The 24,268-nt window shown below is 39.8% G+C and overlaps 1 protein-coding gene across 5 annotated transcripts; it reads right to left on the reverse strand.

Moving 5' to 3' along the window:
• Positions 1-2,355: 2,355 nt before the first annotated feature.
• On the reverse strand, positions 2,356-8,412 carry slc35c1 (solute carrier family 35 member C1). Of its 5 annotated transcripts, none has more exons than XM_037096358.1 (3): positions 8,283-8,412; positions 6,136-6,647; positions 2,356-4,558 (listed from the first exon to the last, which is right to left on the reverse strand). In XM_037096358.1, exons 2-3 carry the CDS (start codon positions 6,614-6,616, stop codon positions 3,978-3,980), a joined length of 1,062 nt encoding a protein of 353 aa, XP_036952253.1. In that variant the 5' UTR covers positions 6,617-6,647; positions 8,283-8,412; the 3' UTR covers positions 2,356-3,977. The 5 variants fall into 5 exon arrangements, with proteins under 5 accessions (XP_036952253.1, XP_036952256.1, XP_036952251.1 ...); XM_037096361.1 differs by lacking the exon at positions 8,283-8,412 and adding an exon at positions 7,925-7,951; XM_037096356.1 differs by lacking the exon at positions 8,283-8,412 and adding an exon at positions 7,749-7,911.
• Positions 8,413-24,268: the final 15,856 nt, after the last annotated feature.

Raw genomic sequence — 24,268 nt, forward strand, 5'->3', positions numbered from 1 at the left:
TATACAGCTCTCATTGCATGTTGAACAGAGGGTTCCAGCACACAGCGGGGAGATGCTGCGGTCACCATTTTCTATCTGAAAATGTCCAAGTGGTAATTATCTGTGACACAAATATCAAGTGACAGCCACATTCTGACCACCACTCGGAGCTGACACATATAAAGAAACATGAGTGACTGCTTAAGATTCTTGCAGCCTTTGATCTGTCAATCATTATTGGAGATTCTGCCTCGTCCTGTCATGTTGAACCTGACCGGACCACACATGAGAGAGACGGAGAGACGATGGGGGGGAGGGGGATTATGTATTCCACATTATGACACACTTATAAAACTTTCATTGGTGTCACAAGGCCAACTTGACTGCTGAAATGAGTTCTCGACATCAGAGACCAGTGTTTTTTTGGTTCGTGTAATTACCCATGGTGCTCTGTCAGCTATTTCCTACCCCCCCTGTTGCTCAGAGAAATATTCCATTCAGAGCCCAGTGACTCTCATCCAGCTCTGCTCCAACATCCGCTGACCCTCTTCACCTCCGTCCAATGCTGACAACAACCAAGCTACCCACATCAAAGTGTCCTGTGGCAGTAGTGTCAATGGGACCTCTCACTGAAACACCTCTTATCATCTCAATCGCGGCCTCAGAATAGCAAAGCATTATGAAGATAAATAGACATTAAGCTTTGCAGCAGTCACAACATGCTAGTGAGCGTCTTTGCCAGCAGGCACGTGGATTTACAAACATCCAAGACATACTACAATTATCAACTATTGACAAAAAGAATTGAGTTTAAAATAAAATTTGAGATGAATAACAGAATGATTGAGCAGAAAGAGATGCAAGAAGCTCTTCATAAAATATCATTATTGAAATAACTAAGGAAAGGGATTTGTCATAACTCTGGCGACATCTGATCTATTTTTTCATTTGACTTGTTTTGCCAGTTTTCATTATCCTGCTCTATTTATAGGTATATTAACTACTTACTGGATGGCCGTCTTAAACAATGACATCTGTGGTCCACAATTTCTTATTTGAACACTATTCTAGGGTCTCTGCAGGTCTCTGCAAAATCTTTAAAACATGAAAGGTCATTCATCATACTAACCCTCATGCATTGTAAAGTTAGCAGAGGTTTCCAGTCCACAAAACATTTCTTGAGCCGTTTTTAATTTTTCGTTTTTGACATTTTAAAACAAATCTCCATCTACTTCAGTTGTTTAGGAGAATGTTGCATCACTGTTTTGCTGCGAAGCTCCAGAGATGTTTTGTGGACCCCGAAAATGTTCGTTTTGGATTAAACCATGGATTATCACCTTACTTTAATATCTGAATAACGATGGTTCTCACTATCCTTTGGCTTTCATATTGAACATCCTCTGTGCTGAACATGAACTGCTCCATGTGAGAAGAATTGGTCCCTTTGTCAGATGTAATGGAGTGGCCTGTCAGGAGGTACTCCATGGTTTTACGCTTGAAGCAGATACAGTATTGACATTTTGAGGCCTGCATGCAGCACCGGTGTGTCACTGTCTTTCTTCAATGGGCCAAAAACACACATAACCACCAGGTTCATTAACTTCACACACACACACATCACAGATGAGATGAGATCACAAGGCAGTTAAACCGGATTACTGGAGTGTGGTCAAGTACTGCTGAATTTGCAAATCATGTCATGAGGTGACTGTACGAGAGTCATCTCACGACATGATTTGCATGATTTGCTGTAAAAATAAAGATCGACTGCCTTAAATATTCTTAAATATATTAAATACACTTAAATGAAATTTATTTTTGTTCTTATCTAACAGCATTTTAAAAACATTTGGAGATACAGTATATAATTGAAGAAATATTCTAATTTCTAAATTTAAGTTGCATTTAGATAATGCAGATATACAAAATATGTATAAAAAAAAACTACACAAATCTTATTTGACAAGTGTGCCAAAATATCAAAAGTATGAATACAAATACCCATCGCTCTCTTTTAATGGGACAAATCAAATCAGAGGTTGTTGTATTACACACCATCTTCAATGTTCTCTCAAAGGTCCAGTGTGTGGGAATAATGGGGCTCTATTGGCAGGAATGAAATATTAATAATTACACTCTGATTAGCATATAATCAGCTGAAACTATGAATCATTGTGTTGCTGTTTCCATAGAATGAATCTATAATAAGCTGCAGAGAGAGCTGCTCGTCCTGAGCCTGGGAAGAGTTTGGATTTTCAAACACAGACAGATGACATATCCTTCAGACTGGACCTCTGAGGAACAGACCTGGCTTGGTTTCTTTTCAGCTGAAATGTCACAATGATTCACAAACATGTCAGAAAGCTGGTTTTGAAAACAAACTATGGTCCACAAAAAGAAAAAAAAAAAAATTCAGGCTGTTAAAGAAGTACCGGATATGTCACGCAAGAAAAGAAGAGTGAATGACGAGTGCAAAGACCTCTCAGCTGCTGTGCAATCAGCTGCGACGTGTAAAGATGCTGACACATTTAAATGTGTCAAGAAGAACGAAATGTGAAACCTGAGCTGTAATTCTCACAGAGGTCCCTTTCTGTCTGCCCCACTTTTGTTCTGAAATGCAGATCTATTTTCTGAGATCTTACATCATTGCCTCTGTTCACTTTATGTCTGAGTCAGAAACTTGATGTGCTGTAACTGTAAAGTAAATAATGTTTAAGTTCATGACTGCAACAGTTCAACAGTGGTGAAGGATGTTTTCTTTGGAGATAAAAGTCTATTGTACGCCAGTCCAACTGACACGAGGTATTAGATTACCTCGCCTGTCGTGTCCTCCATAAAAAGCAGGATATTACAGATCCGGCTGTTCCGGCCTTGTTCATATTCAAGAAAAGCAGACGTGCCAGATCATATGCTGTGCTCCATTCAAAGTCAGAGATTGTAATTTCCTAGTTGAAATTTCCAACTTCCGACTTCCAAGCGTTCCCGGCGCACGTCAAAAAACTTGGGAGGACCAGAACTTTGGTGAGTGGACACACACTAGTGTACACACCATTGCATCCTTGACCATGCAGCCTCATTCTGCATGAAATAGAGGAGGAAAAAACAATTTATTTGGAAACAATTGTGAATATTCCAATACATCCTACCCCTTCCCTATGTGTGTTCCCTGGGGTAGATGGATTTTGCCCCGAGTGTACAAGTAGGAGCACAGAGATTAAGCAGTTTTTTTTACGCTGATTGTGGTGCACCGGCACATAATTTTAGGTGCACCCAATCATACATTTAAATTTGATTTCTAAACACATCATGTAAATGACTGTAAACAGAACTAAAGGTTCAAATAAATATTTTTCTTCATTTAAAAAAAAAAAAAAAAAGAAGAAAAAACAACCAAGCATCATGAAAATGCCATAACCTCAACCGTATACAACATAAACTGCTTAATTTCAGGGGCAAGGCTGCGACCGATAAAGATTTTTGGGTGCATGTGCAACAAAATCACACGGACAAGCGTTCCACTGTTCTTTTTTTAGTAGGAGGGGAGAAAAAAAAGAGTTCCCAGTAGTCTGGAACGCAACATAAAAAACAATAACAATATAGTGAAATACATTCATAAAAATGGCATGTAGCTCTGTCCTGCTATGACGACAAACCCTCAATCCAAGTAATTATATCCTTGAATACAAACATGATTTGATCCTTCACTTGATGACTTCACCATAAAATACACATCATTATATTTCTTACTTATTTCATTTAGAAATAATTGTAAAAAGGCCCCAAATGAATATGAATAGCTTTCCATAAATATATATATTTACAAACTCTTTCAAGTCTTAAGTAAAATTGTATAAAACCACAAGACCATTATACCAAAACAAAATCACTGATTCCATGTATCACTTCTATCCTTAAACAATAATATTCTTAATGTTACATTATTTCACATTATTAAGATTGTGATAAAAGCTGAAGCTTTCCCACACTGCTAACAATGGTTAAACGCTCATGCTGCCTATCTCCCCTGGCAGCAGTTTTTCCTTGGCTGAGTCCTCAGGCTCTTTTGGAGGAGTCTTCTTCATTTCTAGGCTTTTGACCCAAGTGTAGGCTGACGAGCCAAAAAGAACCATCATGTTACTGGTCCACCACAGCAAGCTCTTACTGGAGGCGTAGAACACAACAGCAATAACAGTCTGCGCACAGGCCTTTGCAGTTCCGGAGACATTGTGTGTGAGCGGGCTGGTATACTTGATCTGTAGGCCGGTGACGTAGCCGATGGCGAAACCAAACACTCCTCCAAGAATCATCATGCTCCAAAAGCTGAGGTCAGTGAGGCGGCTGAAGTTGATGACACTACTCAGTTCTCCAAATACGATAATGAGCGGGACAAAGAGTACGCAGGCATTAATGTTGTTGTAGTAGGAGAGTCTCCAGATGTTTCCGTCTACTGCTGGCATCACCTTCTTGGTGTAGATGGCGTTCAGAGCAACACAAGCGCTGGCAATCACCCCAAAGAAGACGCCGGTCAGAGAGAGGGACCCTGCAATGCCTTCCTGGTCCACACCAAGCCAGAAACCACCTGAAAAGCGTAACTTGTTTTTAATTCTGGAGCAGCCAAGTTGACTTTCAGCCCTGAAATATCTCAATATGTATTGTACACCAAGTCACGCCAAGTACTTGTTGTATTTTCTTTAGCCACGAAATATTGATCAAAACTAGGTCTGTAAGAACATGTTTTTTTTTGTTTTTTTTTTATTTTTGGGCTAAATGTTGAGTCTGTGTCAGAAACTAGTGAAAAAAATACCTATTCACAAATTCCGAAGAGCCAAAGGTCATATCCTCAAAATGCAGTTTGTTTAAATGAACAAAAGTTCAAGACTAATATCACATTCACAATGTTCTGTTAACAGTTAGTTATCAAATGTTAGAAAAAAAAATGACAGTTTGATGAACACGTCAGGCTGTCATTTTCAGCAGTGTTCACACAACTTCTACCATGGCTCCACAACATATCCAGCTAAAGTTTAAAAAATGACTTGTTCCAAGTTTGGTTGATTTATTTCATGTTGTGATTACTATACACCTATTAGGTTTAGAAGAGGTCAATAGCTGTGGACAAGTGGAGAACTCTGGCCCAAATAATTTGGTATATATATATATATATATATATATATATATATATATATATATATATATATATATATATATATATATATATATATATATATATATATATAAACATTTTAGCATACGATAGCAATATATTAAAATTCAATTCAATATTCAATACATAAGGTAGTATAATAGTAGTATAAAGCCTTTTGCAGCTGAAGATGAAGCTGCATGTAATCTGATAAATTCCCTTCAGGTACTTCACTCAAGTTGCACTGTGGGTGTACTCTTGTTCTGAGGTACTGATTTTGATCTTTTGTTTTCAAGCTGTCCATAATGAGTCCAGCAGTGTTATTGGAGTACAATGCCAGAGCAGTGGACCCGCTTCACAAAACCTGACACATTAACCACAATGCAACTTAGCCATTTGATACAATTTATCAGGTTACATGCAGGTTCCTCTGGAGCCACAAAGGGCTTCATACCAACTTCTTTCACATGTGCAGTTGTACTCCCCAAGCCCTGTAAACACACTTGGTGGTTGCATTCAAGTCGAAACCATGCTTCCAACTAGGGCCGCACACTTAACTGAAATGTCATGGAAATGTGGCCAAGTGCAACATCCACATTGCAGATTCTGCAGGTTTTATATAAAAAGGTAAAATGTGCGACAAAATGAAGTACTGTAAAGCTGCAGCTGCCACGGTACGACAAGTCTTGTTCTGTGGTTATAACACCCCAAATGTCACATTATTGTGTTTTGCAGCAAACAACACCAACAACTGAGATGCTAAAATGGTCACTGACACTAATCATGAATCCTATCACAACCTTAATATCTGTCTTTGAAGGATCTGTCCCGTCTCATCATGATAATAACCAGCACATAAAGGGCCAGGTCCAATGAAAAGACAGAGATGTAGGAAGTGATGCTCTAGCGTCCACATGCTTTTTGTGCATGAGGATACAGGTTCATGTCTGACATTATTTAACAGTATAAGCGCAACTCTGACCCACAAACAGTCAGACTGGACGTTTACCTACCTAATATGATCCCACAGCACATTAAGGCTCGGTATGACGTGGTCTGTTTCAGGATGATGTAGGTGCACAGCACATTGAAAACCGTGCTGAGCGACCGGCCGACCGTGTAGAAGGCCACTCCGACATGTTTCAGGCACAGGTTGTTGAAGGTGATCATGGAGATGAAGACGACGGACAGAGGCAACACCTCCCGGGACGTCTTCAGGTCGAACGTGACCGACGGGAAGTCGATGAACCCCGGGCAGAACCTGGACAGCAGCTGCAAGACCCAGCACAGTCCGACAGTCACCAGGCACTGGAAGAAAGTGACGAACAGCGGCGCGTCCAGCTCCCGGTTGTCCAGCAGGTAGTTATTGAGGAACACCATCGTTATCGAGACGAACCAGTACAGGACGACCACAGCAGCTATCCTCACAGCTCGGAACAAGAAAGTCTCTCCATGTCCCTCCTGGTCCGTCGATTCCGTGCCAGCCAGAGCCATCCTCAAGATACCGGACCGCTTCAGCTGTGTCCTGTTCATGATTGAAGACAAGGAGGAACAACCCGGGTCAAAGTCAGAGGCTTACAAAAGCTAACATGTAGCTACAGACCAGCGGCGCTACATATTACTTACTATACGATACAAACATGACTGCCGAGTTCCGCCAGCGGCAATTAAAAAACAAACACTTCCGGTATAAGCGTTTCACAATAAAAGCCCACGTCCATAAACGTGAGACCGACTAGACCAACAAAGTTTGCGCAAAGTAGTAACACAAGTATTCTCGTTCGTGTAAAAGATCAGAAGAATACAGAGTCACTTCTTTTGAAAACACCTTTTATTTCAAATGTAACCGTCATTACTGTATTATTTTATTTTTGTCCTCTATTGGTGTGATTTCTATCATTTTAATTTGTGTTTTATTTCGATTGTCTGAGTCTTTTTGGCACATTGCAGCCCCGCAATATTTAAACGCTGGTTCAACCATGTAAACAACTTAATAACGTTGTTTTGAAAAGTGCTATACAAATAGACTGCTACTTAGATCTGTGATCTTAAGTATCCAACGGTTCTCTGTGTTGAGTCTAATTCCATTATTAAGCATATAGTGACACAGTCTATTCACTGAGAGGTGGAATGCAGAGACCAACTGTTGTTCTACACTTTATCGCTGCAACATTCAGGCACGAATAATGAAAAAAAAAAAAAAAAAAAGCATTCATGCAAAATTGATCTCAATTTTGCATTTTGACACCGAAATGTGAAAGGCAATTATTTATATACCCAATCATATTTAGGGATCCTAATTCAACATGTGTTTAAACTGCGTATATCATTAGTGTTATCTTTTAGGTCTATCAATGTCTAAAGAAATTGTTCGTAAAATCGGAGTAGAGGACAACCTTTAACATTTACATCATACCTGAGTGTGAACAGGATGCCTACCAAATAACGGCCATGCTTCACCGCATTCTTCGCTTTATCTGTAAATTTAGCTAGCATGGCTAACAACAGCCTGGTGATCAGTGCTTGTTAACATTTGGAAAGCGGTTCCTCCAACTCTCAAATTCTTTGATCCAGAGGCGAGCAGTTTATTTGCAAGGCAAATGGTGCTGGTGGTCAAAACTCGTACCTTGCCGATCCATTTCTGTCGAACAACCTGTCTGTATTATACTGCTCAAATTTCCTTCTCCTGGTTACTACTGATACAGGGCGCATATTCCGTTGTCATTTCAACATCATTGTGACAGCAGCACTTGTCAAAAAATGTAGTTTTGACAACTAACGCCCGCCGAAAAATATGCTCACTTTTATCTCGAAGGTGGACGGATGAGCCGGAAGTGTCTTTGAGTGTGACTACTTCCTGATTTGAACAGCTTGTCTTAAAGAGATAGTGTTCCGGAAGAAACGTGTTCACGGATCAAAATATTGATTCTTCAAAATGGAAAAAATGATGTGCTCTCATCAGGGGAAATATTGCGTCATTTTAAAGATGTCTCGGTTTGAAGTACATTGCAAGCCTGACTTTTTTCATTTTCCATCCTTTTACACAGCACGCCATAGATGTCTTTGTTTCAAATATCAACTGCCAAACACCAACTAGCCATCAATTACATTTTCCTTCATTGGATACATGATTCAATGTTTGAAAGGTTTTCATAGCTACCTTAAATTGTCCGAGATTACTCTGTATTTGATCCAGCATAGAGCGTGAATGTCCTCGCCAGCTTCTGATCTTTTTTTTTTTAATGCTTTGCTCTCCCAACAGCTCAGGTGACTCTGCCAGTAGGACCTGTTTTACTGGTACGCACAAGTTGCCCTATGAGAGGACAGTACATGTCACACCCATGAGAGATGGTTTATTTTAATGCGTGCATGGCCAACACAGTGCAAATATAACACAGCAAAGTTTGAAAACCACTGCTGAGAGTGTTAACTTCTTTTGTTGATGAATACTCTTTAAGGAAGTGCCTGATGATGTCAGACTTCACTCCAGCTCATCAAAGATTTTTTGTTAAATCCAGAATCTCCTCTATGATACTCACGAAGCGGCAAAGGGTTATGCAACGTCTCATAGCCAACAAGGCTTGATCAGCACAGAACAGGAATAGGTGGGAACACAATGTATGTATGTACTCCTTTGTACTAGACATTAGTGCTAAAAGGGAGCGTCATCAAGTTTGTCAGGTGTTGTCTTGTCAAGGGACACTCAGGAATTTAAAAATATAAACCAGCATAGTGTAGTTTAATTTTGTTCAACTAGTATAGTAAAGATGACCTGTTTGTTTGCTCTTACAGGCCCATTTTACAAGAAGAGTCTTTGTGTGTTTGTCCAGTTGTGACAGGTATTGATTTTTGATTTTAGGTAATAATCCAAACCCCTTCAAAGATCAATGTGAATCATTTGTGAACATATATATATACATATATATATATACATATATATATATATATATATATATATATATATATATATATATATATATATACATATACATATATATATATATATATATATATATATATATATATATATATATATATATATATATATATAGATAGATAGATAGATAGATAGATAGATAGATAGATAGATAGATAGATAGATATATTCTTATTGACCAACATTAAAGGTTTAATGTTTAATGTTAAATACAGTAAGAAAGTTTGAAAGGAACGTTGTTTGTATTCGGCATAGTTTTAATTTATTTAACAACAGCAGCAACACAATACTGAAAAAAGGTGGTGAAATTTACACTTGGCGGGATCTATTATTTGTTTTTGTTGCCGTGGACGATGGTGCTTCTGAGGCACCATGACTTCTGCTGCATCTTCTGTCACTTGCTTTAATACACCCATTATCTGTCACAAAATGCGGACTAAACAATGACACCTCTTACCAATTAAAAACATCAAAGATACTTTTCAAAATGGTTTTCCACTAAAACATTAAATATAGATGTATCCTTTTTTTAAAAAAAGTAATAATAATAATAACAACACAGATTTCTCAACATGTATGTAGATTTGTGCCTTTGTAATAGACGTCAGTGCTAAAAGGGAGTGTCATCATGTTTGTCAGGTCTTGTCTTGTCAGGGAATGCTTTCAAAATGAAAAACAATGCCGTGTAGTTTAATTTTGATCAACTATTTTAGTAAAGATTTCCTCTTTGTTCGCTCCTACAGACCCATTTTACAGGTAGACAGTCTTTGTGTTAAAATATATCTTACTGTACTAAAGCTTCCAGACAGTAGATGGCAGCAAATAGTCAATGATGGTTATGTGGTTGTCTGCAGGATTATGAATTCATGACTGACACCTGACTGGTGCAAACATGTTGTTTAGTTCCACTGCACTGATCAGCAGAGTTCTTTCTTTTTTTTTCTTTTAGAAGTGAAGGAAACAATACATAGTGGTTTTTAAGAGCACAGTGACACACCACAGAAACACCACCACAACTGATCTTTTCTCATGTGGATTATTCAACGGCCCTTTTCACTTGCCCAGAGAAACAGCCCTCGATCATCTGCAACATGCAGATGATTATTATATTATACTATTATACCAGAAACTACAGCTGTAATCTGTAAAACACAAGGAAGCAATCAGCCAAAAAAAAAAAAAAAAAGCAGATAAGGACCAACAGTTGCCAACAGTGAGGCACACACCACAACTACCTGGTCCACGGTCGATTACCAACGTTGGTGTGTGAAGGCCATAAGACCAGTAATCTCTGACAACACATAAGTTTTGCTTATTTCCTCAGTCCTCTCTCATTATAGAACTACCGATACCCATTCACTACAACTCAGGACAACCTTAACTTCAGCCTCAAAACATATTTTTACCCAACTAACTTACTGTCCTTGATTATCTGAGTGAATGCTTTGTGTTTTATTTGTGGTGTGTTTTGGTTAGCTTGTAGGTTTTTTTTCTTCTCAATGTAGACCTTCCATTAAAAATGAAACAGTAGCCTAAAGGACTTTAACTTCCGCTGCACTTTCCTGTCCAGACCTCGTGTCAAACCCACGTGTGTTGCTGCTGTCATCGTTCTCCTGCTACACAGTCAGAAGCTTGCTCAGTTGCTGGAAAATTGCTGTAAGCAATGTTGTCTTGCTGGTGTCATATTTTCTGCTACAGCACACAGCAAGTCACTCTGCTGGTGTACCAGTGTTAGCTGCTGAGTTGGTAAGCTATGCCCACGGACTCTCTGCAAGGACGTAAAACTGCATTTTCCACCAAGAGCACCGAGGCAGTGTTTGTGTAGCCTGACTCAGCCTATGCAGCACATCTATCAGGAGGTGTCTGACCCCTCGTTGTGTTCCTTTTTGCTCAGACTTTGGTCGGGGAGAAATGCCATGCTGGAGCCAAATTTTCTATTCACAAGATTGTGCACCTCCCTGACCCCTCTCAGCTGCAGAGAATTCCACATTTAGTAGGCAAACGCAAAATTGGGATATCTGGGATCACGGAGGCTCTGGAGTATCTACACTAGAGTTTAGTCTCAACACAACATTTAAGTGAAAGTGTCATTCCAAATATGAAACCAGTGCAAATGATAGCAAACAAGCAGCGCAAATCAGAAAATGAAGAAGAGGTTTGCGCTACTTCTAGAACACGAAATACATGAAAAGGGGAAAAAGATAAAGACAGGAAGTGGATAGATGAGGAAATAATTTACAAAATAAAACAGGAAAAATACTAAACCAAAATCAGGAGCTGTGACAAATGATGTCCTCAGTAAAAAGGAAATGTACTGCATGTAGTGTGGCTACATACAATATATACTACACAAAGTTGTGTCAGATGTTTAAATATGATGCAGCAAAACTTGACTGTACTACATATCAATGTGCCTTACTTTCCTATTAACCTGTGTCTTTTCCTAGCCCACACTATTTTACATATCCTCCAGATGCCACTTTTCACTACATGATCTTCGCTTGCATTGATCTTCCAAATACAGAACATTTATTGTGAAAACGTTACTGTTTAATAAGAGATATTAATTTGATGTCACAGATTACCATCAAATAATCATATGGCTTCTTAATATACTGTACAGTTACAGGTATCAAACTGCCCACTCAAATCAATCACTGGATGACACAGCTAATCAAAAGCAAATGAAATACCACCACACAGTACAAAGACATCATATACAGTGATTATATGCAATTAATATACTCTCCTCTTAACCCCTCAATTATTGGCAATGCTTTATTCAAGAAACGTCTGTGATAGAAGATGACCTCTGGACACTTTAAATGACAAGCCCCAAATATCACAGCATTTTGCCAGGGTTTGCCATGGTGGTGCAACAAGGCGTTCTCTGTTGAATCAGTCTCACTGTCACTCTGTTCCCTCTCTGGATTTAAAAGGCTCATTCTCAGGAAAAGAAAACTTAGTTAAACTAATCAAGTGAATCTGGTAACATGCAATAACATAAATGGCGGAAATGACATAAATGGAAGAAAGCACGCCACTCTGTAGAACAACACAAAACCACACAGCCAACACAAGCTTGCATGCTATTATCTGTTCCAGTTGGCTGATGAATGATTAATGGGTGCCTGGCCAAGAAAAGTCAAGGAAGCAGACCAAAGACAGTGGGCCTCCTTTCCCCTAGAACCACAGGTTTATATTATTAATGACACCACTATCATTAAATGAGCCTGCTGTGACTACAGTTTCAGGAACACTGCATGGCTAACCCAATGCTGCTGTTGTGCGGCGCTATAGGTAATTGCTGTTCATAATGAATCTTCCGGCAAGTGGAGTGAATAGATATTAGGCCAGCGAGGGTGAGCTGCGCGGTGCAGTCCACAGGGCAGCTTAATTTCAAACACATATAATCCTCCCTTGTGGACCAAAGCTGGTTTCCCAGCTATACTGCTTTTACCACTTTGATCTCCCCGCGGTTGTAACAACCTCTGCTTTCTCACTGTCTGGAGAGAGGAGAGAGCAGGAGGTCCTCCTGAAGAGTGTTTTCTTTAGAACTTGAGTTTCATATTAGGCTTTAAAGAAAGAAAGAAAGAAAGAAAAAAAAAACAGCTGATGGACACAACATAAAAATAACATAAGCCTTTTTTCCAACTTCTTGTCAAGTGAACTTGGAGTGAACTTTTGAAATGTTTTGTGAAAAAAAATAAAATAAAAAAAAATAAAAAAATAAAAAAATGAAAATGTGAATTGCCATCAACAGGTTTGGAGCAAATAAACAAAGCTATGCAAAGCATATTTTTGTCAGATATTATGCATTGCAACAATAAACAGTGGGAGAAGAAGAAGAGGTCATGAACAGAAACAAAACAACAACTTTTTTTTTTTTTATTGCCACCCACGATAAACCTTCCCTTCTTCTTTTTCTTCAGTTCAGACATCCTCGATTCCTTTCCTTGCATTTTCTCCTGGCGTCCTTATCCCTCCTCCTCCGAGGATAAGACACGAGGAAAGAGAAGTCGAGGCAACAAGCATTTGACAAAATGAGACATCTGTGCTTCAGAGAGGTATTCTAAACCAACGTCATTAGATATAAAATTGCATAATATGATCGGCATAAATTGTTGATTGTTTTACTGCTGCATTTCATGATTTCACTCAGATGAGCTCCAGTGTTCATGACAACGTACCACATATATTTATTTTCAAATTCAGCTCACGATGTTGCATATGATGAAAGTTATAAAAAAAAAAAACAAACAAACAAAACTCTGCATTCTCGCTCATAGCTCCCCCAAGCCTGCTCTCTCCTGGAGAGATACATTTTAGGAATAGAGAGTCATCCTTCAATATGGCTTGCTGAGATCGTTTTCAGGGTCACCGGCAGGAGAATGGAGGAGAGGCAGGAGGTACAAAATGGCCGAATGAGAAGAGTCCTATGAAGAAAAGAAACAAAACCAGTTGTCTTAGCCATCTCAGAGAAAAATGAATAAATCTCTTCGAGAATTTACTGGCTAGGCCTCAGACGGAGGAAACAGCTTCTTCTTCCTCTTCTTCTTTTTTCTTTTTCTTCTTTCTTCTTCCTGGAAACAGCCAATCAATCATGTTAGTTAACTGCTCGCCATGTCAGGACTTATTTGAAAAAGGTGTCTCCATCTGCCATCAAGCTATGAAAGCTATAAAATATTAAAGGAATAAATAGTCCAAACCAGATGAATGGAAGAAAATGAAGAACATTTATACTGTTGACTAAGCAAAGCCATTCATTTTCCCACACTGGCCAATATATCAAGGTTGGATTTTCAACCTCTTTTTTTTTTTTTTTTTTTTCTACAGCGCAGTATATCAATATATGTTTGAGCTGTTTAAGTGCTAATGTTGCTGATGTTGGCCAGAATTTCTTCACCACAAATATTTTTTTTCAGTGTGTCTAAAGCCGCTCCCGGCGGTGGGAATTGATGTGAAGGGGATTTAATTGAGGGGACACTTCTTTGGCCATCATGGCACATAAACCATCACATCCTTGTAAGACTTTTTTAGAGCCAAGAAAGGAGGACATCCTCCTGAAGAACCAAGACCATAAAACATGAATGAGCTATCCGCTCTGAATTAAATAGCACCATGGCGCTATTAAGAATCCCTTGAACTATTCAGAATAAGCTGACCACCACCCTCTACGCTGTGCAACATGAAGTACAGCCGCAGTATGTATGCAGATGTCCTATTTCTCACTGTCAGACTGACATGTTTGGCTTTGTTCCGTGGGCTGGCAGACTCCAAACTCCTGTCATCAGAGACCAAGACGAGTCTGATGACTCATCCTCATCCTCGTCGTACTGTGGAGCGGCGCGCTGACAATTGAGCTACCATTTTATTCACCGAGGCTCGCCATCCATCGCCTCGTTTACTTCTATTCATTCGCGAAGAGGGCAGGAGTCAGCGTGCAGTCGGGGAACAGAGAAGCGCTCCAGGTAGGTCACCAGTCAGGCACAGGCTCATTAGCACCCAAAGGCAATTTACAGTTCTGCTTGCAGTTGGACTGCGTGTCCTCAGAGCGAGGAGGCATAGTGAAGGAGAGCCACATGAACAAAGAGGGAACATGGAACTCTGCACAGAGAGGTTTAACGTGACTGGAATTTATTTTCTCGCTGCAGTTGTTGGCGCATGTGCTTGGCGTAACACTCACGCGACCTTTATGTGAAACAGGCTGCTTACAGTGATGTTCTACAAAGCTTTGCAGCATCTTTCATCTCATTGTTTCCTGTCTCTTGTCCCGCAGCTTTATTGTTTTGGTTAAATTTAACACCATCAACACTACCTGCCCAACAACACATGGCAGACACTGAAAAGCGTCTCGTTCAGTGATGGGTGATAGGAATCGCGGCTCTATGGAGGGAGTCAGATCTTACAGCGCCACTCCTTTTCTGGGAACCATTCAGAAACGGTTGATTGTTTTTTTTTTTTCTTTTCTTTGTTTAGGTGGCAGGAATTTCAAGGTGACCCGTAGGTTTCACGTTCAGCGGCGAGCAGAGAAGGGGAAACCAAATGCACGAGGCTGCGGGCAGGAATACGTATGTGGATGAAGTTTAGTCAGGGTACACGGCGGGACCAGGGAAACGTGGCAGGACCTCAGGAACTGGAAGTCACAGCAGGTGACAAAGACAGGTGGACTGATGCGGGGGAAACAAAGGTGAGGGTGAAGAGTTGAAAAACAGTGGGAACAAAGAAGGAGCTGCTCAGAACACTGAGATGCAGCTGCAGGTGTGGAGGGAAAGCAGGCCGGGGAAGAACACTGGGAACAGGGCTCAGACAGATGCAAGACAGCTGTAGAGGGGAAATAGAAAATGATCACCATGAGCACCATGACAAAAATAAGCATGCAAGATTCCTCATCTGCGATACATTGATATAGTCGATCATATGAATGCTTAAGAAGTGGCAAAGGCCTGTGTCAAGAATAAATATCCCACTTCATAAGATTACTTCTCACTGTGAAAGAATTTGTTTGGTTAATTAAGAACTAAATAACTCTAAACAGACACATATTTCAATTAAATTTTGAAAAATATAACTAACAAAGTAACAAAAAATGCTTCTGATTCAGATTGTTATTTGTTCATCATCACAAATCTCTTTTTCCACAGTTTAAAGATGTGGTCCAGGTGGGGCGTGGATAGAATCACAAATATGTGACAGGCCCATCTTAATATTCTGTCTTTTATTAATTCACTAAAACAAAAGAAAGAAAAAAGACTGCTCACGACTGATGCATACTCTGTTTTCTCAGGTGTCTGGGATTCACCGTGTCAACCTAAAGAAAAAAAAAAAAAACAGTTTGGTGTTTTAGCATTTGCAGTTTGTTCCTGCTACCTCCAAGTGCCCAAAACAATCAGTTAATGCGGGTTTTGAATAAATTACAGAAAACTCCTCCTGGGTTTGTCACAGTAATTCGCCTGCAGCTTTTGGAAGTCAGCACATTTGTGTTTGCAGTAATGCTGGGACACCACGAGATATTTTTAGCAGTATAAAGAAACTATGTGCATTCTGTAGCGAATAGGAATCCCTCATCGATATGTAGATTAGGAGCTATTTGTGTCAGTAACAACTGAGCAGAATTGAGATTTATTTCCCCTTGAAACATTCATGATCCTGCAGTGGAATTGAAAAAAATAAATAAATAAAAAATAACAAAAAAACAATAACAACGAAAAAAACAATAATGCCACTATACAGCGGTATTTCGTTTTAAACTCTCTCCGCGTATTGCCAATTCAGCGGTTCTGCCAATCATTTCTAGTGGATTAAGTTAAACCAGTTCATCCCTGTGAGTCGAGCACAGCAAATAATGTTCTTGTGAGTGCACTACAAAGGTCACCAGCAGACTGCCACACTGAGTGAGTCACCGGCAACGCTATGGTGGAGTGGAATGGAGTGAAGTGATCGTGTACCGCACTCTTGTGTTTCCACTCTCCTGCACCACTGCCCAAGGGCTTAGTTAATTATCTCCTTTGTTTATAATTGTTCTCACACCGGCTTAGAATGTGCTGTTTGCGGGGTGAACAGGCCTGTTGTTCTTGATCAATAATAGGACTCCAGTGTAGCAGTTTAAACAAAAATAGATAAATAAAAATAAATCAGACTTTCACACCTCATTTTTTTTTTGTTTTCTTTTGATTGAATCCTTCCTCCCATTGCTAGAAAATGCCCAGGGTGTTTTATAACTCTAAGTGTGGAATGCTTTAGAACAAATATCTGTTTTAGACTGACACCATTAGATTGGGATTGTTTTACTTTCAGTGTTGTTTTCTAGCCCTCTGTGGTCTGTGCCACGGGAGGTTTATTATTAGCGCTGGCCCTCATAACCGCAGCCACGACTCTTGCGGAGAGAGTGGGCGGTGGGTGGAACGCAAGCCATCGCTGTTAAAGGCCCAGTGGCAGTGCTGTGCCACAGACTAAAACAACGCAGGGTGATTGTGCTTAGTAGTGAGGGAGATTTCCATGCCACTACAATAGTCAAAAGTAGTAGTCTTATGAGAAGACACACAAAGCACACACTCAAACTTGTCAAATGTAGAGTCAATAAGATTTTACAGTTCTCACGGGCCAATCCAAACGACTGGCTCCAATTAAGTTTCATTGCTGACAAGCTATCAAAACATAAAAAAAAAAAATAAAAAAAATAACTTGATATGAAACAGAGAAAACAACAAGGACATTTCCTTGGTGCAGTGAAAGCATCAAGTGTCAACCAACAACCAACACAGTGACTAAGCTATGGAATCCAATCGATATTTGTCAGGAATGAGTTTTTTCTCATTACCAAACTTTGTGTAGTATTGCCTTTCTCACTTCAGCATCCTTCAGAACAGTCGTCTGGTTATGTAGCCTGGAAAATGAGCAGCACAAGTTTTACCTGTCAAACACAACTATGATTAACAATCATAGCAATCCAGTCATCATAATCATTGTATGTTTCTGCAAACCACAAATATGTTGAAAGTGCGTATTTTGTTTATGTTGCAACTTGTTTCTTTCCGTTCAGTTCTTAGCTTTATCTTGTCGCAACAGTATGCTTATTGCCTGCTTAGGCTAAGGCACAAAACCTCTCGGTTACATCACCTTCCCACTCAGTTCTCTGACCAGTTTGGTGTTCATGGTTTGTGTTTCCAGTGTTCACTGAGTGCGTTGTCTTCACTGATGTTGTCTTCCCTACGGTTGCTGCATCTTATGTTAAGCAGGACTTCACATTTCCTCTCAGGGGGAGTCCTGTGCACCAGCACAGATCGTCAAGTGCTAAATGGTTTATGGTAAGCGTTGTGATAGTGCTCCTTGTGCTCTAAAGTCTCTTTAGGCTTTAGCTCCTCTGAATGAGGGGTTGGATATATACCACTTTAATCAGCAATTATGATCAGAACATTAAATTGCTTCCTTGGTCTTCATTTCTGCCCCTCAGTGATCAAAAATTGCCTGTGATTGAATGATTTATGACACACGTGGGGTTAAAGACTCAAATTCAAACACAGCCGGTAAGTGCATGTAACGCTTTTGTACAACAAGTTTATGGAGGTGCCACAAAACAGAAAATCCTTCTTAAATTCAACTCTCACTTGATACAAGTCTGAAACAAATCTAATTATCAGCTTTCCTTGTTTTTTTTTTTCTTGTTTTTTTTTTACACCAATGGATAAAACCCAATCTCATTAAGGTTTTATTTTATGGGCCTCCACATCTGAAGAATAACAGCTGCTGGAACACACATCACCTACTTCTTAATGTCTCAGAATAATACACTTTGAGTTTAAAAGAAGATGTTTACCAAATCTGTGTTCACTCAGCATCTGTTGTATTTCAGCGGGGGGGGGGGGTGGTCATCCTGCAACTCATTGGTTTGTTTTAACACAACGAATAAGACATTGATAGGCATTGATTTCATCCTCAAAACCAGTCTTATTTTCTAGGCCAGGGAATCTTGAACACTCATAACTTGGGTGATAAATCACACTTTACTTTTGGCAATCATTCAGGGAGTGTATGTCTAATTCTGTAATCTCCTCAGTTGCAGTTGTGGGCCTTAAATACTTGGTCAACTTTTGACTTTTCATATCTTGCATCACCCCATCCCTCAAAATCAGTCACCAGGGAAAATAACTCATCATTGTGAAGAGACAGATGATTAAATAAGTGGGTCGGCCGCGTGTGCGTGCACTCACATTTGCCGTGTGTACAGTGGCGTGTGATGGGGTGGTGGAGGCGGTCTGGTAAAGAAAGAAGCTGTACTCTCCATTATCTTGTGGCCGAGGCGGCGTTTTCTGCTGACACGGTGAAACATTGATGTGGAATAAATTCCCGTCTAATTAGAGTGGCTGAATTAATCAGGAAGCGTTTAATTAGCAGAGTTTTCTTTTCAGTTGAGGGGAGGTTTTGATCCGAGCCATATGGCTTCTCCCTCTGATGTGCCGTGGTTCACAGGCTTTTAAATATGAATAACTTTTGTCAGAGGCCTCCTTGAAAATGAGCTTTTTTTGCGCGACAGCGTAAATGGTGAAACAGACCCAGGTAGTATGGGATACTTTTTTATGGGGCATTACAAACTGCAATTTAAAGATGCCATATGTAAGAATTATGTGTTAAGACACCTAAGAATGACCAGAACTTATTGTGTATTTTGTAGTTTTGTACTTACATTACTCCGAATGCTCAGAGATATCCACAAGTTAACAGTACATTTGTTAGTAAGCCGCTATAACACAGTTTTGTGGACGGCCGCATAGTCTGTGTTTTTAAATAAAGTTTGCAAAAAGTATATCAGATTGTCACAGTTAAAGGGTATGTCTGCCGAAGAACTCCAGTGACATCCAAACGCTATTAGAAACACAGAGAAGAGGCATGGCGTTTAGGCGACACATTCGCTCGCTACGATGAACATGTCAAGTGTAGTTAATTCTTCCCAACCCATCAAACTAGCAGTGCAGTGTCCCCAAGGATGCTCAGGGATATCTATCTGACATGAAGGAAACTCTCTAGTCTAGAGAATGAAAACTGCAGCTGCAAAGTTGCTTCAGAACAAATTATATGTGTCAAACAGTGCATCGAAATGAATCACCTTTTTTTAAAACACCTGTTGTGGCTCATTGTGCATAAGAATTGATGCATTCTACAGCAACCTATAGGAGGAAATTAAGGGTGAGAAGAATAATTAATGCGGCAGAATCAGTGATAACCGCTGCAGATGATCATTATGAAGGCAGAAGTGATTCACTATCATGAATTTACACACAAACGAGGAGAGATGTTGTACTCAGGCTTAACTTTGCAATAGAAGTAAATGTAAACAAGAACACATTTAAAATAGTCACCTCTGTTCAGCATGACAAACATAAAAGAGAAGACAGGCTCATCGCACATTTAAAATTTCCTTGGGCAAAATCTGTGAAATACATCATCGTGTCAAGCAATAATCTTTGATAGCACCAGCTACTTGTGAATCATATTGCGCGTTAACATTATCCAAACGTGTGCATATCTCTTAATGTGCAAACTCGCAGTATCATTGGGCGCTCGCGGTTTTTGATTGATGAGACGGTCAAAAAACAATCTGCCCCGCTGTCATCAGCCCATCAGTGATGAGTGGGATGACGGAAGTAAAGATGGCAGAGCAGTCAGTGGTGCAATTTATGAGTTTGGATTAAAGCATTGGGGAAGATGTACACGCATACAGATGACTGTCACACATATTATATCCGCAAACTTAGAGGAAGTTCTTACTTCAATTCTCTACACAACGAAAGCAATACTTATTGCCAGTCTTTCATTTAATAGCAGTGTGTGATGTCTCAGACAGCTCTGCCTCTGTTTTTCTTAGCAAGAGAATCTTCACTGCCACTTTAATGAATTTTGAAGCAGTGATGTGATCATCAGAAGCAAAAGGCTAACATTTGGTTGACTGATGATCGCTTGACTTCATCATCCTCACTAAGATTCCTACTACACTATACTGTAGACACTTTACTGTACATTGATCAGAATACAAGTTGTAAAGTGGGAGCTGAAATAGTTTCTGACACTGAAATATAGTTGATGAGTCTCCATGTTTGGTGTAATGAGGTTTAATAACCCCTCAATGATTTCATTTAAACACCTGTTTTTTTTTTTCAAAGACATGTAAACAAGGGAGGAAGCAGCTGTAGCTTAGGAGGTAGAACAGGTCATCTAGTAATCGGAGGGTCACTGGGCAGCTCCCCCTGGCTGCATGGCGAAGTGTCCTTGAGCAAGGTAGTGAACCGCCAATCTGATCCCGATGAGCTGTTGGCACTTTGCATGGCAGCATCTGCCATCAGTGTATGAATGTGTGTGTTACTGGGCGGATGTGACAAGTGCTGTAAAGCCCTTTGAGCGGTCAGTAGACTGGAAAAGCGCTATAGAAATGCAAGTCCATTCACAATATACACTGTTTAATCCAAACACAAGCTACTCACCTCATATTTTATGTGAACAAAATGTGAAAATCTCTTACGGTTATTTATGTTATTACAGGCATTTAACCAAACTCCTAACCCTCACCCTTACCCACTGACTTTTAGAAAAATGGCCCAAGGGTGCTAAAAATAAAATGCTAATTTATTTCCTGGTTTTAAGACTCATTCCTGCAGCACTAACCGTCAGTCTGAACATGGAACAACAAGTGTTTAGCACTTTGGCATAATGCACTGTAATGCTACTTTACTAAAGCTGGCTTTTAAGTATAAATGGTTTGGCCCTGGAAGAAAAATGTCAACCTATAATAGCTGGATAGCTAACATTAGCATACTGGTCATTTAGCCTGCTGCAGCTGACCTCTGATTTCGCTGGAGAGAATCAAAGGCAGAACACTTTCACTACAGACGTAAATAGTCCATCACACTGCTGTTATCGTGCTGGCATCAGCCATACACTCCAGAGTTGTAAACTGGTAATGCATGCATATGCTGTCACCTGTTTAGATAACAAGCTGAGAGAGGAGAATTATCACCGCTGCTCAGCTTGCAGAGCAAACATGGCACTGTTTGTTTGTCATCGGGATCTGTCTGTTTGCTGTGGTAGGTCATTACCACGGGAGTTCAACACTGTAAGTGGACGACCTTTTAGCAAAGTTGCCATGACTGTGGGTAATTCAGGGCCGAAATTGCCTCGGTTTTTCATGTTGATTAGAAAAAGTTTTAGGCTCTCATATTTAATTCAGTCAGAATGTTGAGTGAATATTGGCTTTAGCGGCTAACATGTACCTGATGATTATGTTTGTTTCCTGTAGATGTAGATGATCACAGAGCCTGTTGTTTTCCCCTTTAAATATTCAAAAGCCCACAACAGCGCCAGTATTCACTGAGATCATTTAAATGGGAAAGGTGAATGCATATTTGCATGATCTCAATCTGATGTTGTAGAGCTGGACAGAGGTCTACTCTCACAGCAAGATTAACAGTCAGTTTGAAGCTGTCAGTTTCAAGATGGTTGCTGCAACTATTAAATGGAAGAAAAAGAAAAAGTCCTCCTCTCCGTTTTCCACATCATTATGTGAGAGCCACTGAATGCAGATACGAGACCAGCTTTGATGCATAACATAAATACACAGTGTTCGTATTTGGAATCCACTATGTAGGCTACATCTATTCTACCCAAGGGTGATATAAACAGAGTCTCAGACTTCTAGCATCAAGCCGAGCACAAAGATGTGCACTAGATCAATCAAACATGCCACTCAGCCACCCGTCTCAGACAAAATGGCCAGTTTACCGTGCTCTTTGTTATCATCGATGAGCACAGAGAGCCGAGGTGCTGGCTCAAGCGAACTGCCAGGGATCTCCTTTGTTGCCCCCTGAAATGTGACACTGATGACTGAGCAGGGAAAGCGATATCACAGTCTCTTCTTTTATCCTGTTTTTCACTACTTCACCATTCAGGAAGTATCACAGAGACAAGATAAGTGGCCATGTCTCCCAGCTTGCCATTGTGTCACACTGAAGTCATTGGATCGGTACTGCATGCGGATCCAAGAAACAGGGTGAGAGGATATGGATTTGTATTTAAGCGTGTCCTGCCTAGACTAATGCATATCAAAGTTATAAATCAATATATATAACAAGTTTCATTATATCTATAGATTTTATGAGTATGAATATAACAAGAATTTTCTCAATCTATCATTTCTTATATGTGTTTTGAATACAGAATACATTTCTATACCATTATTAATCATCGTATTTTCACACCCATTAAATTGTCTTCATTCTTATTTGCTGCACTGTGATATTCCTAACAGGTGAAAAAATATCCTTTCATCTCGGTTCCTCACATCTGGGTCTCACTCTCTGATACATTAAAACCAAATTATTGAGTGTCACTCAAACCCCGGGGATGGGTGGGTGGGTGGGTGGGTGTGGAGGATTTTTAATGGTGTCACGGTGGACAGTATCAATCCATAACAGAATCAGCTACTCACAGCTGTATTGTGGTCATTGTGTGCTACGGGGCTATAAAAAAAAAAAAAAAAAAAAAAATCTTTATTGTCCTGTCAAAGTAAAGGTAGAAAATGCAAAGAACCCACCCATTTTCTCAGAGAATCCGCTTGCACTCGAAGCTAATGATGAGGAGAGTGACCCAGAAATCAATCCAGGAGCAGATACTTGGGTGAGTAACTTGACTAAGGAGGTCCTTTCTTGGACACACAAAAGAGAAATGGTGAGCAGCAGTGTAATCAAACAAGGTCAGTGAAGGGCCATATATTTCTGGAACAGAATGGAGTCTGTCACTGGTTTACTAATGGGCTCTTGACTGAGAGCGGGGGGGGGTCCTAGACTGCAAGACTAATTTCTTTTTAACCCGCTGCCAGCAGCTCTGTGTACATCAGTACAAATCTGCAGACAAATGTGTCATAAATATTGTATTGAATTTTGTATCTCAGGAAAAGTGTATAGTAAATTTTCTAGTATTACTCACAATACTGTTCATGATTCCTTTTTCAAGTCTGATTAAAGTAAGTGCTAAGTACCTCACTTAATCCAATAAGAGAACAAGCTTTCATACCGGTGGACTTGGTGTAGACTCGAGAAAAAACAGAGGCCTAAAAGGCATTTGTTAGACCATTGTAGGAGGGATCTTACGTGCGTAGCTTGGGGACAGTGCAAAAAAGAAACTTTAAGACAAATTACACTATACTTTATCATCTAAAAATATACACATGCCATAGTCACTGATTAAATGTGGAATAATAATTCACTGAGCTCACTCTGCAGAGCCTAGTTTTGAGCTTTAGATGAGTTATATGTGAAAGCCTATAAGTTTGGCAGCCCATTTGCAATGACTATTGCAGGCAAACGTAAGGGTTGAATATAAACGTTGGTTCAAATGGTGCATTCTTTCTCCATCCACTAACAGTTTACAGGAAAGTCTGCAAACCTTACTTTGAACAGTATGTATGTGTCAGTATGTTGATTCACAGATATTTATGAGCTAATCATCATATAATGATTTATTAACATGGTATCTCCTAGTCTGTTGTCTAATACATCACTGTCTACTACATAGTCCCTGATTCACCATTATTCCGGGATCACTGATTCATGATTCATTAATTATCAAGTGTTGTGTCCTGATTCATTCTTTACTTACTCATTTTGTAACCGCTTACATTTTTGTGTACCTTAAAGGAAAGTGATACTGATACGCATGTGCAT

This window comes from Acanthopagrus latus, chromosome 4, assembly GCF_904848185.1.
Source record: "Acanthopagrus latus isolate v.2019 chromosome 4, fAcaLat1.1, whole genome shotgun sequence".
Lineage (NCBI taxonomy): Eukaryota > Metazoa > Chordata > Actinopteri > Spariformes > Sparidae > Acanthopagrus > Acanthopagrus latus.